This window comes from Chiloscyllium punctatum, chromosome 46 (genome assembly GCF_047496795.1).
Source record: "Chiloscyllium punctatum isolate Juve2018m chromosome 46, sChiPun1.3, whole genome shotgun sequence".
In the NCBI taxonomy this organism is placed as follows: Eukaryota; Metazoa; Chordata; class Chondrichthyes; order Orectolobiformes; family Hemiscylliidae; genus Chiloscyllium; species Chiloscyllium punctatum.
The window spans coordinates 47,407,606-47,429,986 of NC_092784.1; the positions used below are offsets into that span (position 1 = coordinate 47,407,606).

The 22,381-nt window shown below is 44.2% G+C and overlaps 1 protein-coding gene across 1 annotated transcript in view; it reads left to right on the forward strand.

The window, feature by feature from the left end:
* LOC140468003 (adhesion G protein-coupled receptor E3-like) overlaps window positions 1-19,878 on the forward strand; it is a 59,454-nt gene extending 39,576 nt beyond the window's left edge. Inside the window, exons 13-18 of the mRNA XM_072564133.1 lie at window positions 203-438; window positions 2,631-2,697; window positions 4,126-4,217; window positions 11,507-11,675; window positions 16,342-16,428; window positions 19,021-19,878. Coding sequence (XP_072420234.1) covers window positions 203-438; window positions 2,631-2,697; window positions 4,126-4,217; window positions 11,507-11,675; window positions 16,342-16,428; window positions 19,021-19,035 — 666 coding nt within the window. The 3' untranslated portion in view covers window positions 19,036-19,878. The remainder of the gene's footprint in view (window positions 1-202; window positions 439-2,630; window positions 2,698-4,125; window positions 4,218-11,506; window positions 11,676-16,341; window positions 16,429-19,020) is intronic.
* The last annotated feature ends 2,503 nt before the right edge of the window (window positions 19,879-22,381 follow it).

Sequence of the window (22,381 nt, forward strand, 5' to 3'; positions counted from 1 at the left end):
CTGTCTATGTGATGTCTCTGTATCTTTCCATCCATGTGACTGTCTGTGTCTCTCTCTGTATCTGTATGTTATGTCTGCCTTCAGAGTGTTAGCCTTTGTGTATATCGTGTTTGTGTGTCTACCTGTGTTTCTCTCTGTCTTTGTGGCTGTGTGTTTTTGCTCACTGCTGAAGCCTAACCAATTACTCTGATCTTCCCTCCAGGTGGTGTGTGCCCTGGTTGCAGGATGCCTACATTACTTCTTTCTAACTGTCTTTGCCTGGATGTTCCTGGATGCTTTGCAGGTTTTTATTGTGTGCAGACACCTCACAGTCACCAAGTTTACCCACACATACGTCATCAGACGGAGATACCTGTATCCCTCCGGCTATGCTGTCTCTGCACTGATTGTAATTATATCGGCAGCGATCCGTCCCTATGGTTACGGATCAGAAAAAGAGTGAGTAACTTTAAATTTCAGCAACATCACAGAATCAACAGCACTGAAGGAGATTATTTGCTGTGTCAAGGCACTGTGTCTACTCTGACAGGATCCTTAAGAATCTTTTATTTTTCAATGTTTCATTTTTCTAACTTTTTATTTTGATGGGGTGTGAGCATTGCCAGTATTTATTGCCCATTCCTAATTGCCCAGAGGAGAATTAAGAGTCAACCACATTGCTGTGGACTTGGAGTCATGTGTAGACCAAACTGCATGAGGATGACAGATTTCCCAAAGGAGCATTAGTGAACCTGGTGGGTTTTTACAACAAATGACAGTGTTTACATTGTCACTATGGGATGAGTATTTCATTTAAATACTTTTTAAAAATTGCTCAGCTTCATCATATGACAACACTCTCAGAAACAATTCAGAATCACTGAATGAGTACAGTGTAGAAGGACGTTAAAGACCACATTATGCCTCCACTAGGTCCGTTAACTAATCCGGCTCTATTATTTAGTCTGGCTCTGTTAACTAGTTTGACTCTGTTGTCTAGTCTTGCTCTATCATCTAGTCCAGCTCTTTAATCTAATCCATTTCTATTATTTAATCCAGTTCTATTATCTAATCTGGTTCAGTTATCTAGTCTGGCTCCACTATCGAGTCCGGTTTGGTTATCTAGTCCAGCTCTTTTACCTACAGCCAATCTCCTGCCTTTTCCCCATACCTGTTCACGCCGTTATTATGTAAAACAAATCATCCAATGCCCAGTTGATTGCCTCATTTGACCCTACCTCCAGGATTGCAACCTTCCCTATCATGCAGGGTGTCACTGTGCAAGCATGTTGTGTGCGTGAGACTCTATATGAAAATATTTTTTTCTCACATCACAAGGTTTTGTTTGCACTTCACCAGTTGCTGGATGCCCACCTAGAATCTTCCTTAGACCTCTGTGTTTGGAGATTTCATCTGCTCTAGAGGTGTATAATAACATCTCTGAGCAGGTTGATTAGAAATTATACATCCTACCTTAGACAAGGAGGCCAAACTGCACAGGAGTTCTCCAGCCATAGTCATGACATATCTTTGACTACTAAGCTTTTGAAATTACTGTCACCCAGATTTTTGGGGGCTGCATCTTCAGCATCAAAAATCACATTATCCTCACTGTCTGCTTACCTGGAAGATAAATGGGCCCTGACTTTCTGTAATGAATACAAAACATGTCGCCAACACCTTCACATCTCTTTGATTTATTTTCATTGACTCCTAATGAGAGACTGGAGAAGGGGTGTGGGAGGTCTCCCTATAGTCCTAGAGCTGGGATATCCTATGAATCAATCTCTTTAAAACAGTTAATCATTAATACCCAGTCATTGTTGTAAAATTGACAGTTGTTCCTACTTTATCATTTTTGTTTATTCATTTTGTGGGATTATGGGTGATGCTGGCTGGCCAGCATTTATTGCCACGTCCCTAGTTGCCCTGGAGAAGGTGGTGGTGAGCTGCCGTCTTCCCTTGAGACTTTGTAGTGATTGGCACAACTAAATGTCTTGCTAAGCCATTTCAGAGGGCAATTGAGAATCAACCATTACTGTAGGTCTGGAGTCCCATGTAGGGTAAACCAGGTGAGGATAGCTGGTTTCCTTTCCTGAACCAGATGGGTGTTTTTCCTAACAATCAACAATAGCTTCATGGTCACCAGTAGATTCTTATTTCCAGATTTTTTTAAATTGGATTCAAGTTCTACCATCTGTCATGGTGAGCAAACCTGGGTCCCCAGAACATTATCTGGGTCTCTGTAGTAACAGTCCACTGATAATACCACTAGGCCAACACCTTCCCCTGTGCCTTGATCTTATTGACAAATACCTACAAATGTCTACTGAGGCCAGGTGCAAGGCATTAATATTTAAGCACATAACTGGAAGTAACAACAAATAACAAAGACTTTACCTTCACGCCAAGCTGTAGTCAAGAGCAAGACTGCGGTCATATCATGTGATATTCTATCACTTCCTGAGATGATGTATACTGTGTCTCATTTGCATATCATACAGTAAACCCCTTACACTACAACTATCACATGTGGGATCTTGCTGTGCACAAACTGGTGTCTGTCTTTTCTCCATGATAATAGCAACAACACTGCAAAGGTACTTCAATGACTGGATGACATGCAGTAATGATTTCTTTGATTCTTACAGCTGCTGGCTGAGCCTAGAGTGGGGTTTTCGATGGAGTTTCCAAGGGCCAGTCTGCTTTGTGATTGTGGTACGTGTCCTTCTGGTGCTTCCTCACCCCCTAATATTCACTAAGGTAACCATATGGACCTCTCCAAGCGGTCTCAGGGCAACAATGCATTATCATATTGGCAGGTACATGTGAAACCAAATGAAACAACTTACCCGTGTTAATTAAAGGATTATTGGATAAGAACTTGCCTGGGTATAGATGTAGGAGAAAGTGAGGGCTGCAGATGCTGGAGATCAGAGTCAAGAGTGTGGTGCTGGAAAAGCACAGCAGGTCAGGCAACATCCGAGGAGCAGGAGAATCGATGTTTCCTCACTTTTGAATATTCACTAAGGTCACCATATGGACCTCTCCGGGCATAAGGCCTTGTTCAGGAGAGAGAATCAGGTTATCAGGTAAAATCTACAGGCACAAGATGCAGAGAAGAGTTTTAGACAAAGGAAGACAGAAAAAGAGTCATAGACAAAGTCATACAGCAAAGACGGTGTGACAGAAACTGAAGTTCCAATCTCACCAAAGCAATCAGGGAATTTAAAATTCAAGTGAGTAGTAAATCCAGAATAAAATCATTGTCTCAGTAATAACGATCACAAGCCCTTTTTCAGGAACTGAAGTTCCAATCTCACCAAAGTATAGACGTGTTAACCAACCTGTTTAGGCATATTGTGACAAACCCACACGTGATGACCTTTTTCAATGCATTCAACTGAATTCACTATCTCCATTAGTAAGATTTGTGCCCAAATCCCCAAGCCATTTTCTGCATGTTTGATTAGATTACATACAGTGTGGAAACAGGCCCTTCGGCCCAACAAGTCCACACCAACCCTCCAAAGAGTAACCCACACAGACCATTTCCCTCTGACTAATGCACGTAACACTATGGGCAATTGTAAAATGGCCAATTCACCTGACCTGCATGTCTTTGGACTGTGGGAGGAAACCCATGCAGACACAGGGAGAATGTGCAAACTCCACACAGACAGTCACCCAAGGCTGGAATCAAACCTGGGTCCCTGGCACTGTGAGGCAGCAGTGCTAACCACTGAGCTATCGTGCCTAGATTACTGTGCAATTAGCTCCACCTTGGTTACCTAGTTACAGGGATGACGTTAGCAATATGATTTGAGTCACCAGTGTATCAGCCGAATTAAATCGGAAAGGTATTTGGCTGGACTCTGTCTAAGCAACCATTAATATCTCGTGTTTAGCACACCACATGAACTACAGCAGATCAAGAAGACAGCTCACCAACACCTTCTTGGATGGTGAGGGATGAGCAACAAGTGCTGGCCCAGCCAGATATGCCCAACAACAACCAACCATTAAGTGAGAAAGGTTGGAAGACAAATAATTGTAATGGTTAGACAGCGAGCATTCTGCGCACTGGGAATTTTGAAGATGTCGTTCTGCCTTTGCTTCCCAAACTTTGTTTCTCTCCCTCTCCAGGTGAATATGGTGTTGTATGTCTGGACACTCTGCTTACTAAGGCATCATTTGACCAAACGTGATGTGACTGTCTCAAAGATTAAAGACACCACGTAAGTACCAAGCAGAAAATTTGTGGCCCAAATCCTTCAGATCACAGCACAATTCACTCCCACCCAGTAGCAGTGGCTGAAATGAGATCTCTCTGTGATGGTCCATTCAATCTTCATATTGACTGTGGGCTGGTGCAGGGCTGGGGTTAGACCCTAATGCCACACAGAGGGAGTATTTCACTGTCAGATGGACCGGCTTTCAGATGAGGCTTCAAACTGAAGCTCAATCTGCTCTCTCAGCTAGATGACATCGCACAATTACAACAAAACATCTTCCTCATGTCACGGCCAATAATAATCTCTCAGGTGTTATGAGGTTGAAGGCATGTACTGTACTTTTTAGAGAGAGTGAATGCTGTTTTGCACTGAAATCTTACAAGGACCTGTCATATGACTAGCTAGCAGTCTCAGACTGTTCTGGAAAATTGAAAATATGTAACGTTTGGCTGTGAAATGGTACCTGAGTTGGTTGCTGTTTTGACAACAATTCAAATTTAACCAATCAGTTTAAATTATGCCCTAGGATACTAAAACCCAGTTGAGTTTGAATTTATTATTCTGCCAACATTGAACCAATGAGACAATCTGAAGTTAGGGGTATAAAAAAGGCAGGCAGTTTGAAAGTCAGACAGAGCAACTGCCATTTGAAACACACTCTATCAAAGGTACCTTTTCATATGAAACATGTTTGCAGCAAAAGAAAGAAGATGACTCAGGGAGATCTTCAGCTAGAAGGTAGAACGACACCAAAGACAACTGCTGCTGTATGCTTTTGAAATTAAATTGATATAATTTTAATAAGTGTTTTATGGGAACAATATATTGTTGTAGAGTTGAAGGCTGATAATAAGCAGTTAAGAGAAGGGGGGGGGCTTACACTTGCGAATAGTTGTTGTTTAATGTTCACTTTTAGAGTTAGAGAATAAATTGATGATATTTTCTTTAAATAGTGGAATTTGGGAGTTCTCTGCCACTCATATTTTAACAGATTACGAAGCAAGCTGAGCTTTTCTGGGTGTTTCGTTTAAGTAACGGAGGAGTTCACCACAGTGTTATAACAGTTTGGGGGCTTGTCCAGGCATGGACAGGTTTAAACAGATCCAGTTTGAGATTTGAACAGATTTGGGGTACAAAAGATCCCAGCAGATTTAAACACTTGCAGCTTAGTTACCTAGCTCTTTAAATACAACGTAGGTGGTACAATTTGTTTAATTTTGTTTTTTTTGTGGTTGGTTAAGTTAAAAGTGAGATAAATAGTTCTTAAGACTACTAAAGAGGTTGTTGTGGTTCTGTTCGCCAAGCTGGGAATTTGTCTTGCAAACGTTTCGTCCCCTGTCTAGGTGACATCCTCAGTGCTTGGGAGGCTCCTGTGAAGCGCTTCTGTGCTGTTTCCTCCGGCATTTATAGTGGCCTGTCTCTGCCGCTTCCGGTTGTCAGTTCGAGCTGTCCACTGTAGTGTCCGGTATATTGGGTCCAGGTCGATGTGTTTGTTGATAGAGTCTGTGGATGAGTGCCATGCCTCTAGGAATTCCCTGGCTGTACTCTGTTTGCTTGTCATAAGCAACATGAATTCGACTGGGACAACACTACCATTATAGGGCAAGCCAAACAGAGAACAGCCAGGGAATTCCTAGAGGCATGGCACTCATCCACAGACTCTATCAACAAACACATCGACCTGGACCCAATATACCGGCCACTACAGCGGACAGCTCGAACTGACAACCGGAAGCGGCAGAGACAGGCCACTATAAATGCCGGAGGAAACAGCACAGAAGCGCTTCACAGGAGCCTCCCAAGCACTGAGGATGTCACCTAGACAGGGGATGAAACGTTTGCAAGACAAATTCCCAGCTCGGCGAACAGAACCACAACAACGAGCACCCGAGCTACAAATCTTCTACCAAACTTTGAATACTAAAGAGGTTCTGGGGTTTTGAAGATGATTCCCAAATTTGTCAAGAGATTTTAGAAAAACAGAGATAGGCTATACTTTTAGAAATAGCCACTAGGTTAGAATTGGGTTTAACCAGGGACAAAAGGAAAGCTGAAATTGTAATGGAGTTGGTCAAGCACTTAGAGATATCAGAGAAACAGACAAATGAAGTAGAGATAGATAAACGTAAATTATAATTGAGGCAAATAGAGTTGGAAGATAAAGAAAGGGAAATAAGAGCCATGACAGAAGAAAAAAAGAGGGAGAGAAAGATAGAGAGAAGAAAGAGAAAGAGAGAGAAGGTTGGGGTGGCACGATGGCTCAGTGGCTAGCACTGCTGCCTCACAGCACTTGGGACCTGGGTTTGATCCCAGCCTTAGGCGACTATCTGTGTGGAGTTTGTGCATTCTCCCTGTGTTTGCGTGGGTTTTGTCCAGATGTTCCGGTTTCCTCCCACAGTCCAAAGATGTGCAGGTTAGGAGGATTGGCCATGCTAAATTTGCCTATGGTGTTCAGGGATGTGTAGATTAACTGCATTAGACGGGGTAAATATAGGGTAGAGAATGGGTCTGGATGAGTGACTTTAGAGGGTCGGTGCGGACTTGTCGGGCCGAAGGGCCTGTTTCCACACTGTAGGGATTCCATGATCTATGAAGGTTCTTAGCTGAGAGAGAGAAGAAAGAGAAAGGGAGAGAGAATTTGAAATTCAGAAGTCATGAATTCGTCAGGAAACTCAAGTTAACAGGATGGAGGTGAAGAGAGATGTAGTGATGTATACAAATATATTAAAACACAGCCACATTTTGATGAGAAAGATGTCAAAGCCTTCTTTATTTCAGTTGAAAAATTGGCTAGGCAGATGGATTAGTCAGAGAACGTGTGGATGGATAATGCTAGTTCAGACTCAGCTAGTAGGCAGAGCGAGTGAGGCTTTGCACGGCTGTCAGATGAGGGATCAAGAGATTATGAAGAGGTTAAATAGGCTATTTTAAGTGCTTATGAAGTGATACCAGAAGCATATAGACAGCAGTTCAGAAACTAAAGAAGGAACCCGGTCAGACTTATGTTGAGTTTGAAAGAATTAAACATAGTCATTTTAATAGATGGGTGCAGGTCTTAAAAATAGCTAAGACCTATGAGGCCCTAAGAGAGATTATTCTGCTGGAGGAGTTTAAAAACCAGAGATGGTAAGAATTCATGTGGATGAACAGAAAGTTCTAGAAGTGTGAAGAGTGGCAGAGATGGCAGATGAATATGCATTGGTGCATATGACAAGCTTCCAGCAAGAATTTCATCCTGTGAGGAGTAGAAATTAGGAGAAGGGAAGATCCTACACTACAAAGCAAAGATTAGAGTACACTGGTAATTGTTCACCACAGGTGAAAAAAGGCACTTAAGAGGATGAAAAGGAGTTGAATGGTCTCCGGTGTTTCCACTGTGGAAAAGTGGGGCACATAAAGTCACAGTGTTGTTTGTGAAAGAAAGGCATTGTGGGAAATGATGTGATAAAAGAGGCTAAGCCAATGGCATTAGTGGAAGTAGTAAAGGAAACCCCAAGATAAATTGAGCTGAAGGAGATTACACAGCCTAGGCAGGGGCTGAGTACTGAGTTGGTGCCTGATCTCTATAAAGACTTCACCTCTATGAGTAAACGTCACTCAGAAGGAAGAGGGTGAGAAGGGAAAGAAGTTATAATTTTAAGAGATATGAGATCTAATCAGTCTCTGATAGTAAGGGATGAAAGTATTTGCGCTCTTTCTGACCTGTTACCTGAGAGAGTGGTAACTTGTGGGATGGATGAATATAAATTTAACCTTCCCCGATGTAAGATCAGGTTGGAATGCCAACTCCAGTCTGGGGAAGTAACAGTGGGAGGGAGGGAGTCATTTCTGGGAATACAGTTTGTTCTTGGGAATGATTGTGCAGGATCCAAGGTGGGAATGATACCCCTTGTTGTGGAGAAGCCAAAGGAAGACTAGGGAACTGAGGAGTTAAAAGAGAATTTTTCCAGACTGTGTAGTAACAAGATCCCACTATCATAAGTTACAGGGCGAAGCAAAAACTAAAGAGAAAGACGAAGGAGTTGATGTTCTGTTAGCAAGACACCCTGTTTGATGTAATAGTGCAGGAATAACATGAACAGGCAAAGGGTCAGGCAGAAGTGTTTAGTCCTGAAAGGCTAATGGACTTACAACAGAAAGACAAGACAATAAAAGGTATATATTGATGCATACCCAGAAAAGGAATCAAAAGTTATTCCTGAGGGTTATTATCTTAAAGATAAAATCCTACTACGAAAATGGAGATCACCGCAGGTTAGTCCAGAGAATAAATGGGCCGAAGTGCACCAGATTGTGTTGCCAGTAGCATACAGACAGGAAGTATTATAGGTAGCACATGAATTACCAGTAGGAGGTCATCTAGGTGTGAGGAAGACTCAGGCTAAGGTACAAAAACATTTCTATTGGCGTGGAATGCACAAGGATGTAGTTAACGTTTGCCGTATGTGTCACACATGCCCAAATGGTAGGTAAACCACAGGTAGTAATAAAACCAGTACCTTTGTTGCCAATTCCCCCATTCGAAGAACCTTTCGTGCGGGCTATGATTGAGTGTGTAAGTCCCCTTCATAAAACTAAAAGTGGGAACCAGTACTTGCTAACCATAATGGATGTGTTAACCAGATTTCCGGAGGAAATTCCATTTTGGAATATTAAGGCAAAAAGGGTGGTAGAGGAGTTAGTAGCTTTCCTCTCAGGAGCAAAGAATCCAGTTGAAAGGTTTTTTGCAGCAGTATGAGGACGTATGCAGGAATAAGATGGGGAGGACTAATACTATTGTGCATGAGGTGGAAGTAGGGAAAGCTGTTCCAATAAAACAATTCCACGACCAAACAACCCAAATGGCCTCCTTCTTCAAAGACCGTAATTTCCCCTCTGACATGGTCGACGATGCTTTCCACTGCAACTCCTCCACTTCCCATGCCTCCGCCCTTGAGCCCCGCCCCTCCAATCGCCACCAGGACAGAACCCCACTGGTCCTCACCTTCCACCCCACCAACCTCCGGATACATCGTATCATCCTCCGTCATTTCCGCCACCTCCAGACGGACCCCACCACCAGGGTTATATTTCCCTCCCCACCCCTATCAGCGTTCCGGAGAGACCACTCCCTCCGCGACTCCCTCATCAGGTCCACACCCCCCACCAACCCAACCTACACTCCCGGCACCTTCCCCTGCAACCGCAAGAAGCGCAAAACTTGCGTCCACACCTCCCCCCTCACCTCCCTCCAAGGCCCCAATGGATCCTTCCATATCCGTCTCAAACTCACTTGCACCTCCACACTCATCATTTACTGTATCCGCTGCACCCGATGTGATCTCCCCTACACTGGGGAGACAAGCCGCCTACTTGCGGAATGTTTCAGGGAACACCTCTGGGGCACCCGCACCAACCAACCCAACCGCCCTGTGGCCGAACACTTTAACTCCCCCTCCCACTCCGCCAAGGACATGCAGGTCCTTGGCCTCCTCCATCGCCAGACCATGGCCACACAATGCCTGGAGGAAGAGCACCTCATCTTCTGCCTAGGAACCCTCCAACCACACAGGATGAATGTAGATTTCTCCAGCTTCCTCATTTCCCCTCCCCCCCCACCTTATCTCAGTCCCAACCCCCCGGATTCAGCACCGCCCTCTTGACCTGCAATCTTCTTCCTGACCTCTCTGCCCCAGCCCCTCTCTGACCTATCACCCTCACCTTAACCTCCTTCCACCTTTTGTATTCCCAGCACACCTCCCCTAAATTCCCTCACCCCTACCTTTTATCTCAGCCTGCTTGGCACACCAGCCTCATTCCTGAAGAAGGGCTTATTCCCGAAATGTTGATTCTCCTGCTCCTTGGATGCTGCCTGGCCTGCTGTGTTTTTCCAGCACCACATTTCTCAATGCTGTACTGCTACAGGAAGGTGATGGAATTGAACTGCCAATTGGTTACCTTTCAAAGAAACTCAGCACCCACCAGAGACAATACTCCACCATTGAAAAGGAATTATTGAGTTTGGTACTGGCCTTCCAACATTTTAATGTTTATGTGTCGGAGACAGTTGTGTACATGGACCACAATCCTCTTATATTCTCGGAACAACTTAAAGGCAAGGATATGAGACTATTTCATTGGAGACTTATGTTACAGACATTTAATTTACAAATCGTACATGTTGCAGGTTGTAAAAATGTGATAGCAGATGCATTATCGTGGATGTAAAGGATAAAATATAGATAGGATTGAATAGATTCCAATGTTATGTGTGTGTGTGTGTGTGTATGTGTGTGCAGAAATTAATATGAACTTAGATTAATGACCTATGTATTTCATTGTAATGGGATTAAGAATTAGGAAAAAAATGAAGTCACCTTTTCATTATGAGGGGGAGGTGTTATGAAGTTGAAGACATGTACTGTACCTTTCAGAGAGAGTGAATGCTGTTTTGCACTGAGAGCTTACAAGGACCTGTCATATGACTAGCTAGCAGTCTCAGAGTGTACTGGAATATTGAAAACATGTAACATTTGGCTGTGAAATGGTACCTGAGTTGCTTGTCATTTTGACAACAATTCAAGTTTAACCGATCAGTTTAATTTCTGCCCCAGGATGCTAAAACTCAGAGGAGTTTGAATTTATTATTTTGCCAACATTGAACCAATGAGATGATCCAGTGTTGGGGGTATGAGAGAGGTAGGCAGTTTGAAAGTCAGACAGAGCAACTGCCATTTGAAACATATCTAGCAAAGATTCCTTTTCATATGAAACACATTAGCAGTAAAAAATAAGAAGACGACCCAGGGAGATCTTCATCTGGAACAGTATGTTGTTATAGAGTTGAAGGCAGATAGTTTATTGGGACATTATATTGTTAGAGTTGAAGGCAGATAATAAGCAGTTAAGAGAAAGGGGAGCTTAGAGTTATGAATATTAGTTGTTTAATGTTCACTTTTAGAATTAAAGAATAAGTTGATATTACTTTCTTTAAATAGTGGAATTTGGAAGTTCTCTGTCACTCTCACTTTAACAGATTACAAAGTGAGGTGAGCTTTTCTCGGTGTTTGGTTTAATTAAGTGGGGTTCACTATGTGACATAGGTAATAACACCAATGGCAGCTATTGGCAGGAACGTCCTGTGGTTGCCATATTTTACTGTATTGCAACACTACAAATGTCTTTCACTGGCTGCTATGCAGCTTTGCAACATCCTGAGGTAGTGAAAGGCCATGTACAAATGAGTGCCTTTTTCTTCATTATGACGAGATGTATTAACATGAATATTCTTTTATTTTGTCCCTTTTCGACAGGACCCTGACTCTTAAGGCAACTGCACGTTTGTTTGTCCTGGGATGCACTTGGATCTTTGGGATATTTAATATCAACAAGAGCACCATCTTCCTCTCCTACCTATTCACTGTCATCAACACTTTCCAGGGCCTCTTTATTTTCGTAGTCTACTGTGTTTCTAATCGGCAGGTAAGACGGTCTCCATTACAGGTGGAGGTACTGGAGAGTCTTCAAGACATGCTACATTTGTGAAACAGGAAAGTTTACCAGTGGAACTGGGTATGGGTCAGATATTAGCTGTATTACAAAGTGACCGTTCAGTAATTCTCACTGCCAGCAGTCTGATGAATATTTAATAGAAGTTAGCAACCTGGAGCTAATAATTTCAGACACAAAGATCCATCATGTCACGTGGAATTAAACGTAAAGTTCAGCACAAATACAGATCATTTAGCCAGTTGTTCTGGACTGATATTTATGCTTCATCATAGCTGATAGTCTTATAGTCACAAAAAGCACAGAAGGAGGCCATCCAGCCCATCATGTCCACCCAATCAACAAAGCTCTGACTACATCAATCCCGTTTTCCAGTGTTTGGCCCAATGCCCTGGTTGCTACAGCAATGCAAGCGAATGTTAAATACCGCTGCAATGTTAGAGAGTCTCTGACTCAACTGCCCTTTCAAGTAGTAAATTCCGGTCTCCCAACACACTCTGGGTAAAAATAAAATGCTCCTTGACTCTTCTCTAAGCCCTCTACTTCTTAACCTTAAATCTACATCCCCCATTAATTGATCTCTCTGCTCATGGGAAGAAGCACCTTTCTCCATCCTCTTGGACACACCGACCTGGCCCGTTACCTGCTCTCAACCTTTTTATCTCCAACTGCTGCCATGACATTGACTGCCTCAACCTGTCCACCCCTCACCCATTCCAACCACTCACCCTCACAAAGCCCTCCATTCCCTCCGCTCCAACACCAACTTCACCATTAAACCTGCAAACCAGCAGTGGTACTTTGGTGCACCAAACTCTACATCGCTGAAGCCTGACACCAACTCATGGACACCACCTCCTACTGTCCCCTCAATCACGACCTCACGGTGGGATTAATGTAGGGTGGCATGGTGGCACAGTGGTTAGCACTGCTGCCTCACAGCACCAGAGACCCGGGTTCAATTCCTGCCTCAGGCGACTGACTGTGTGGAGTTTGCACGTTCTCCCAGTGTCTGCGTGAGTTTCCTCCGGGTGCTCCGGTTTCCTCTCACAGTCCAAAGATGTGGAGGTCAGGTGAATTGGCCATGCTAAATTGCCCGTAGTGTTGGGTAAGGGGTAAATGTAGGGGTATGGGTGGGTTGTGCTTCGGTGGGGCAGTGTGGACTTGTTGGGCCGAAGGGCCTGTTTCCACACTGTAAGTAATCTAATCTAATCTCACCTCCCATCACCAAGCCATCATCTCCCAGACCATCCACAACTTCATCACCTCAGGGGATTTCCCATCCACAGCCTCTAACCTCACAGTCTGGGAATCCCACACTGCCCAATTCTACCTTCTACCCAAAAGTCACAAAGCTGACTCCCCTTGTTGACTCATTGCCTCCACCTTCTCCTGCCCCACCAAACCTATCCCCTCATATCTCACCACCGTCCTGTCTGCCTTGGTCCAGGAACTTCCCACATATGTTTGGGACCCCACACATGCCCTCCACCTCCTCCATGTCTTTCATTTCCCTGGTCCCGACCGCCTCATCTTCACCATGGATATCCAGTCCCTATACACATCCATCTGCCATGACGAAGGCCTCCAAGCCTCTGTTTCTTCCTCTCCCGCTGAACCAACCAGTACCCCTCCACCGACACACATTCGATTGGTGGAACTGGTCCTCACCCTCAACAACTTCTCCTTCGAATCCTCCCACTTCCTTCAGACCATAGGGGTAGCCATGGTCACCTGCATGCACCCCAGCTATGCCTGTCTCTTCTTAGAATACGTGGAACAGTCCATCTTCTGCAGTTACAGTGTCACCATTCCCCACCTTTTCCTCCACTACATTGATGACTGTATCAGCGCCACCTCGTGCTCCCACGAGGAGGTTGAACAGTTCATCTGCTTAACTAATACATTCCACCCTGACCTTAAGTTCATCTGGACCATCTCAGACACCTCCCTCCCCTTCCTGGACCTCTCCGTTTCCATCTCCAGCGACTAACTCAACACAGACATCTATTTCAAACCCATTGACTCTCACAGCTACCTGGACTACACCTCCTTCCCCCCCCCAACGTGTAACCCCCAATTCCTCTGCCTCCACCGTATCTGCTCCCAGGAGGAGCAATTCCACTCCAGGATATCCCAGATGATCTCCTATTTCAAGGACCACAATTTCCCCTCCCTCATGATCAATGTCCTCCAGTGCATCTCCCCCACATCTCGCACCTCCACTCTTGAACTCACCCCTCCAACTACAACAAGGATAGAACCGCCCTGGTCCTCACCTTCCACCCCATCCCTATCCGTGTTCCACAAAGACCATTGTCTCTGTGATTCCCTCCTTAGGTCCACACCCCACACCAACCCACCCTCCACACCTGGCACCTTCCCTTGCCTCCACAAGAGTGTGCCCACTTCAGTCCAAGGCCCCAGAGGAGCTTTTCACATGCGGCAGAGATTTTCCTGCAGATCCAAACACCTTATCTACTGTGTCAGTTCCTCTAAATGTGGTCCCCTATACATCGGGAAGTCAGGACACCAATTCGCAGAACATTACAGGGAGCATTTCCGGGACACACTCACCACCGCCCTGATGTTCGCCCTGTGGCCGAACAATTCAATTCCCTCTCCCACTCCACCAAGGACATGCAAGTCCTGGGCCTTCTCCACTACCTCATCTTCCACCTTGGGACCCCTCAACTACACGGTATCAACATCGACTCCATGAGTTTTCAAATCTCCATTCCCCCAACTTCATTTCAAATCCAACCCTCCAACTCAGCACCACTCTCTTGATCTACCTAACTGTCCATCTTCCGTCCCACCTCTCTGCTCAACCCTCCCCACCAACCTATCACAATCACCTCCACCAGCATCTATCTATTGCCTTCCCAGCTACCTTCCCCCCCAGTACCCCCCACCCTCCTATTTATCATTCAGCCCCCTTACCCCTCCACATTCCTGCCCAAAACATCAACTCTCCTGCTCCTCGGATGCTGCCTCACCTGCTGTGCTTTTCCAGTGCTACGCCTTTCAACTCTGATCTCCAACATCTGCAGTCTTCACTTTCACCTAGAAGCACCTTCCTATCCATCCAATCCAGGCCCCACATAATCTGATGCACCTCTGTCAGGTCCCCTCTCAACCTTTGTCGATCCAAAGAAAACCAGCCCAGCCTCTCCAGTCTTCCCTCAAAGCTCAGACATTCAACCTGAGGCAACATCTTCATGAGTCTCTTCCTCACAACTCTTTAGGGCAATCACATCCTTCCGACACTGTGAAAACCAGAACAACATGCAGTACTCTCTTTGTGGTCTAACCAGTGTTTTCTATAGTTCCGACTTAACCTCCTTGCTGTTGTATTCTGTCTTGGCTAATAAATGCAAGTATCCCACAAACCTTCTTAACCACCTCATCGACCTGCCCTGCAATCTTCAGAGACCTGTCCTTACCCAGAACAAGATCCCTCTCGTCTTTTGAGTTCTTAAGAAGAGTTGGACTGGACATTGAATCTGGACTCTGATTCTCTCTCCACAGCGGCACGGTGGTGCAGTGGTTGGCACTGCTGCCTCACAGCCTCAGCCCAGGTTTGATTCCAGCCTGGGATGACTGTCTGTGGGGAGTCTGCACATTCTCCCCGTGTCTGTGTGGGTTCCCTCCCACAATTCAAAGATGTGCAGGTTCAGTGAATTGGCCATGCTAAATTGCCCCATAGTATTCAGGGATGTATATGTTAGATGTGTTAGTCAGGGATAAATATAGAGTAATTGGTTTGGGTGTGAGACTCTTCGGAGGGTCAGTGTGGACTTGTTGTGCTGAAGGGCCATTTCTACACCATAGGGATACTAAAATGCTGCTGGACCTGTTGAACTTCTCCAACATTTTCTGTGTTTGTCCCTTTGATCTTCAGCACATCCCAGTGTCTAACTATTTATAATCTCTTGCCTTGTTACTCCTCCCCAAGTGTATTACCTCACACCTTTCTGGAACTGCTCTGCCCAGCTGTCCCGTCCATTGTTATTGTCCTGCAGTTTACAGCTAGCCTCCTCATTACTTACCACATCACCAATGTTCATGTCCTCTCCAGATTTCTTAATCATGCCTCTGAAATTGAAGTCCAAGTCAATAATGTACACTAAAACAGCAAGAGCTTTTTGGATCCTCGTGGGCAACAGATTTACAATCACTGTAGTAAGATCAACTCTGAAATCTTCCAAGTGAACATTAAAAGGCCTTATTAAAGATACCTACATTCAACAGAAGAAAGGAATCTTCCACAACTTTACACATTCAGGTTCCAGTCCCATGTGACCTGACATGACTATGTCATAGCTCCTTGAGCACATGTTCTGTAGCTATTCCACGAATAAAAGTACAATTCCATTTATTCAACAGTCACCCTTCAACCTCCCCTATTCTGGGGAAACCAGACCCAACCTCCTCAATGCTTCCTGCGTAGCCCCTCAGTTCTGAGGTCATTCGAGTTCATCTTTATTTCTGCCCCTTCACCATGGTTCATGCGTTTTTTTTTGACACCGTGGAGACCAGAAATGGTCACAGTTGTGCGAACTGGGTCCAACCAGGGTTCTCCACAGGCTTAACCCAATCTCTTGTGACTGACTTAATTGTCCTCATTTTGTTGAAGGTGAGGGATGAAGTTCGGAAATGGTTCATCAAGTCAAGCACATACTCAACCAGAAACACCTCAAATGTTCAGATGAGTTCTCTCGAGGTAAGAAGTGAGGCTTCAAAAGACAATTGCTGTGCAATGACATTAACTCGTAAGCTGTGGTGAAATGTTCTGTTGATGGAATACTATAGGAAGAGCAGAAAGATCCCATGGACCCCAGACACCTTACCCCTGGAATATTACATTCCGTCCCTCCCCACCCACCAATCTATTGCCACACACAGGGGTTTTTAATATATAAAAAATGAATTAAAGGGAACACAAAGTATATATAAATAGTTTCCTACTTTTTCCCTACTAATTGGAATGAATCTGTATGCATTCCATATTTAATTAAATACAAAAGTACAAACATTATTCTTATGATAAACATGAATACCACAAGATAATATGTTTATTTAAAATAGTTTAATCTATAATACAAAATCATCACAATCTTCATATGAATGTGCAAGAAATAGCTTCTCCATCCTCTGATCCTGCTCTGAACTCCACTTTCTAGCTTGTCCCCCATAATCCTTGACTCCTTTATCTATCAAAAATCAGTCGAATCTGGCCTTGAATGCTTTGTATGGCCCAGCCTCCTCTGCCCCCTGAGGGGAGAGAATTTCAAACAGCAATGACCCTCTGAGAGAAGAAACACCTTCTCATCTCTGTCTAAATTGGGAGACCTTTATTCTGAAACTCTGCTGCCTCATTCTAGGTGCTCCATGAGGGGAAATATCTTCATTGTGTTTACCCTGTCAAGATTCCCTCAGAATCTTATGTTTCAATGAGAGTATAACCCTCGATCTTTTAAACTCAATTTGTGCAGGTGAAACCTGCTCAATCCTTCCTCATAAGGCAGCCTTAATCTCTGAGAAACTAATATTTATCTTGCATCTATCTTCAACAAGTCAAATCAACACTAACATGTATTGAGCTATGAAAATTTCATTGTTTAAAACTGGAGTAATATTTCTGTGTTATTTAAGTGTAATATAAATGAGCTAAGTGAATCCCATTCTCTGATGAGTCTAATTCCTGTACTAATATACAAAACACAGGGTAATCCCAAGACATAGCCTGTGCCTTGAATGATGTAGAAAGCCTGAGGCCTGTGGTCATGTATTAACATCCCATTATTTGGCTCATTTCGCATGGTGAACTCTTAAAGGGACATCACTCCCAAAGTGGTAATGTTCAATGATGACACATCGAGTGTGTGGGAGCTCGTCGGGTTATGCAATGTCACATGGGAGTGTTGGGGATAGCTTTGGGTTTGTTCCCTCATTTGACCTTGCCCATGACAATGTGTGTCAGTGAATTGTATTTTGAACCAGTCCATCATCCCGCCTCCACCATCCACCCACACACAGCAGGATGCTAGTGGGAAGCACTGGTCTAAGGTCTTTTCAAGATGACACCTTTGCAGAAACACCAAATACCTCAGACAGTTTAACTCAAATTTTCAGCCATCTGTCTGAGCTCAGGATGTATCTGTATTCACGGGATATGTGCAGGTGGAGGACTGTGAGGTGAAGGTTGTTCACCTTCTCTTGTGGAATGATCAAGTGATGTCCATGCTCACATTCAAAATGACATGCTTTCACTTTGCGTCCCAGTGTCCACAGGAGCATATCCTGCTTCCTCACCATCCATTCTCAGAAATACCAAAGTGGGATTGAAACCCTTGTCCCTGGAGAATTAGCCTGGGCCTCTGAGTCTAGTGGCATTTCCAAGACACCACTATCTCCACCAAACGAGATGGGACAGAAGATAGAGAATCAAGATAGAGAGAGAATGAAGGGCAACAGAGTATGAGATAAATGCTGCTAACCCATTGCCTGATCCGATCGAGTTAGGAACTTAATTCCATGGGAATTCCCCAAATCTCCTGTGTAGTCCCAGCTCAGAACCAACAACTGCTCCTGGGACTTCACTGTTTCTGAAAGGAGCAAGAGAATGGTAGGCCCTGGAGGGAATATGGTCAGTGTGGTGTGGAGGGTGGAGGTGGAGAGACTTCAGGGTGCTCCCTGAAGATGGATTTATCTAGCTCCCTCTCATTCATTCTCAATTCTTTCTTTGATTTTCTTACACTAAGCCCCCTCTCCGCCAGTTGCAGTGTAGAGACTCCAATCTTTAATCTCCTGCTCCTAGACCAGCATGGAGTGTCCCACATTTGAAGTCGTGAACTGGTACCTCAGTAAGTGGGAGGGTTAGTGTCCACCACAAGGGTATTTATGCCTTGCCACACCTTCTTCCTTTCCCTCTCACTGATGGAGTGAGCTACATGTTAATGCAAAATAAACTGTTTGCTCAGGAGTTAGAGAGAAGCATGGTTTGGCACAGAGGTCATGGGCTCTTCAACTTCACATCTCAAGATGGAATAAACATTTCCAACAGGCTGGGCAGATGTGCTTTGGTGCTCCCCTTTTAAAAAAATGGCAGTGCCAACCCAACCTCTGCTGCTGAGATGCCTCAATGGGTTGAATGGCCTACCTCTGTTCCCACATCTTATGATCTCCCATTGACCCTGCAAACCCCAGCAGGCATCATTGGGCACCATGTGCCCAGGCATAACAATCATTTTGTAACCCAAGGGGTTTCAGACCAATTGTATCTTTCTTAAATATCATTTATTTTCTCAACTAGACTAACACAACGTAACCCTCCTGAGGACTCCAGAGGTGACAGCGATAAGACCATCCTTGGTTTGTGTGTCTGTGTCTCTATCTCTGTCTGTGTGTGAGTACAGCATGTCCATTGTTTAAAAAGTTGGATTTGTGTATTGTTGGCTTTTCCAGCTTTGCCAGGCGATTTATTTTGTTTCATCATACAAGTTGTTGCTTTTTCTTCACTCTTTCATGGGATATGGGCTTCAATGGTAAGCTCCCACAGACAGACACGCACATGCGTGTGCGGTCATACAGGGATGTATGCATAAACGATAGATACATTTGCACTGTCACATAGATCTAACAAGCCACCTACAAAGACATCAACAACATGGATATAACAGATACACACAAGACCCTCACGTATGTACACGTTTATGGTATTGAGAATAATGCTCATGTTCCCACCCTACCCTGCTTGATTCAGTGCTAACGACAGCCACATTAGGTTTTCTGACTTGTTTGCTTTAGCTCTATGTTTCTGACTTGTATGCAAGCTGTGTGTTATAGATACTGGTCTTGCACCCTGCTTTCTGGATTTGTTTTAACACCAGAACATGTTTTCCTAAGTTTCATGTATTGAGGTAGAAATGTTGATTGACAGGAGTTAAAATTGCAATTAAACCATATTTGCAAAAGAACATGTTCATGAAATTTTCTGGACTGTTTAATAGCTAAATACAATTCTTCACCAATTGTATTTTAATAAATTTTATTTTTACTGTTATTACTCTTCTAGGTGTATTGAGCAATATTTGTCAGCAAATGAGATTTCATTTTATGCTCCATTTTATGCTCCAATGTGACCTGGCTATAATGGAGATGATTCACAATGTTGGTGTAAAATAGATTCTATTTGCTGTCACACCTCGTGACATGTTTAAATAAACTGTTGTTAAACTCAGCCTACAGAGAAGTTACTGTCTTATCCATTGGTGTCAGTTCACAGACACATATTCTCTGGCTTACAAATTGGCCTCAGAATGCCAATAAAGGAACTGGAGTGCTTATATAATTCAGGCTATTTGGAGGCAGTGTGGTCATTTGGTGCAGAGGGGTAGAAATGCTTTTTGCTTCTCTTTTGTGGCTCATAGTTTCTAGGGTATTTTTAAACACGATAACTTGAAGCCTAGCATTGGGGGTCCTCCAACTATTACCGGTTACTTTCAGATTGAAGGTAAGTAAGGGAAACATTTACAAGTTACAAACCAAAAGCGCAGTAGGAAACTTTTATGACTCAAATTAAGAACTAAATAGTAGGAAATTTAAATGGCGATGCTGGGCCAGATGATTTGTTAGAGTTGGTGGGCCCCCATTGTGGTTCATTGCGACCACATCTTTAGCAGGTTTTGGTTACCTGAGGAACTGCAGCTCAATTGGTTGGCTAATAGGAAACAAAGGGTAGTGATTAACGGCTCCATTTCGGAATGGCAGGCAGTGACCAGTGGGGTACCGCAGGGATCCGTGCTGGGACCGCAGCTTTTTACAATATATGTAAATGATATAGAAGATGGTATCAGCAATAACATTAGCAAATTTGCTGATGATACAAAGCTGGGTGGTAGGGTGAAATGTGATGAGGATGTTAGGAGATTACAGGGTGACCTGGACAAGTTAGGTGAGTGGGCAGATGCATGGCAGATGCAGTTTAATGTGGATAAATGTCTGGTTATCCACTTTGGTGGCAAGAACAGGAAGGCAGATTACTACCTCAATGGTATCAAATTAGGTAAAGGGGCTGTTCAGAGAGATCTGGGTGTTCTTGTACACCAGTCAATGAAGGCAAGCATGCAGGTACAGCAGGTCGTGAAGAAGGCTAATAGCATGCTGGCCTTCATAACAAGAGAGATTGAGTATAGAAGCAAAGAGGTGCTTCTGCAGCTGTACAGGGCCCTGGTGAGACCACACCTGGAGTACTGTGTACAGTTCTGGTCTCCAAATTTGAGGAAAGACATTCTGGCTATTGAGGGAGTGCAGCGTAGGTTCACGAGGTCAATTCCTGGAATGGCAGGATTACCTTACGCTGAAAGACTGAAGCGACTGGGCTTGTATACCCCTGAGTTTAGAAGACTGAGAGGGGATCTGATTGAGACATATAGGATTATGAAAGGATTGGACACTCTGGCAGGAGGAAACATATTTCCGCTGATGGGGGAGTGCCGAACCAGAGGACACAACTTAAAAATACGGGGTAGACCATTTAGGACAGAGATGAGGAGAAACTACTTCACCCAGAGAGTGGTGGCTGTGTGGAATGCTCTGCCCCAGAGGGCAGTGGAGGCCCAGTCTCTGGATTCATTTAAGAAAGAATTGGATAGAGCTCTTAAAGATAGTGGAGTCAAGGGTTATGGAGATAAGGCTGGAACAGGATACTGATTGGGAATGATCAGCCATGATCATATTGAATGGCGGTGCAGGCTCGAAGGGCTGAATGGCCTACTCCTGCATCTGTTGTCTATTGTCTATTGTCTATTGTCAATTGATGAGCTAGAATCTGAACTTTGAGCACTGTGACACATCTGAGAGGGGGAGAATTACCTGTTCACTGTGTTCCAGGAGGCAACCACATCCTTTAGATTAACCAACTCAAATTCGTGGTCAGAAAATGGAAGGTGTGAGAGAAGAAGCTTCAGCCCCTGAGCTTGTCTAACAGGTTTGAGAATCTTTTTTTCATGTGGATAAGAGTGAGGACTGTCGTGAACAAAGGCAAAATGACCCATAGCACTGTGGTGCAGGGAGCCATTCAAGCCTAGGGAGAATGTGAAATGTGGTTGTAATCGAGGATAGTGTAGTCAGGGGAATAGACCCTCTTCACTGTCGCCAGGAATAGAAGTCCGAAAGATTATGTTGCCTGCCTGATGCTCGGGTTCAGGATATCTCAAATTAAAATGAAATTGTTGGAAAAATTCAGCAGAGGATTGAGGTGAATTGGATCTGAAATTGGCTCGGTAATGGGAAACAAAGAGTAATGGTGAATGGATGTTTTTTGTGAATGGATTTCATTGGTGTTCCACAGGGCTCAGTGTTAGGTCTCATGCTGCTTGTGGTATATGTTAATCATTTAGACTTCAATGTGGGAGGCATAATTGGGAAATTTGTAACTGGCACAACAATTGGCAGGGCAATTGATGGTGAAGAGAATGGCTATGACCTGCAGGTTTGGTTGAGGTGACAGAATCTTGACAAATGGAATTCAATCCTGAGAAGTGTGAGGTGATGCATTAGGGAGGGTAAACAAAGCAAGGGAATAGATAATAACTGGGAGGGAGGGCACTGAGAGGGGTAAAGGAAGTGAGAGATCCCGAGTGTGTGTCCACAGGTCTCTGAAGGTGGCAGGG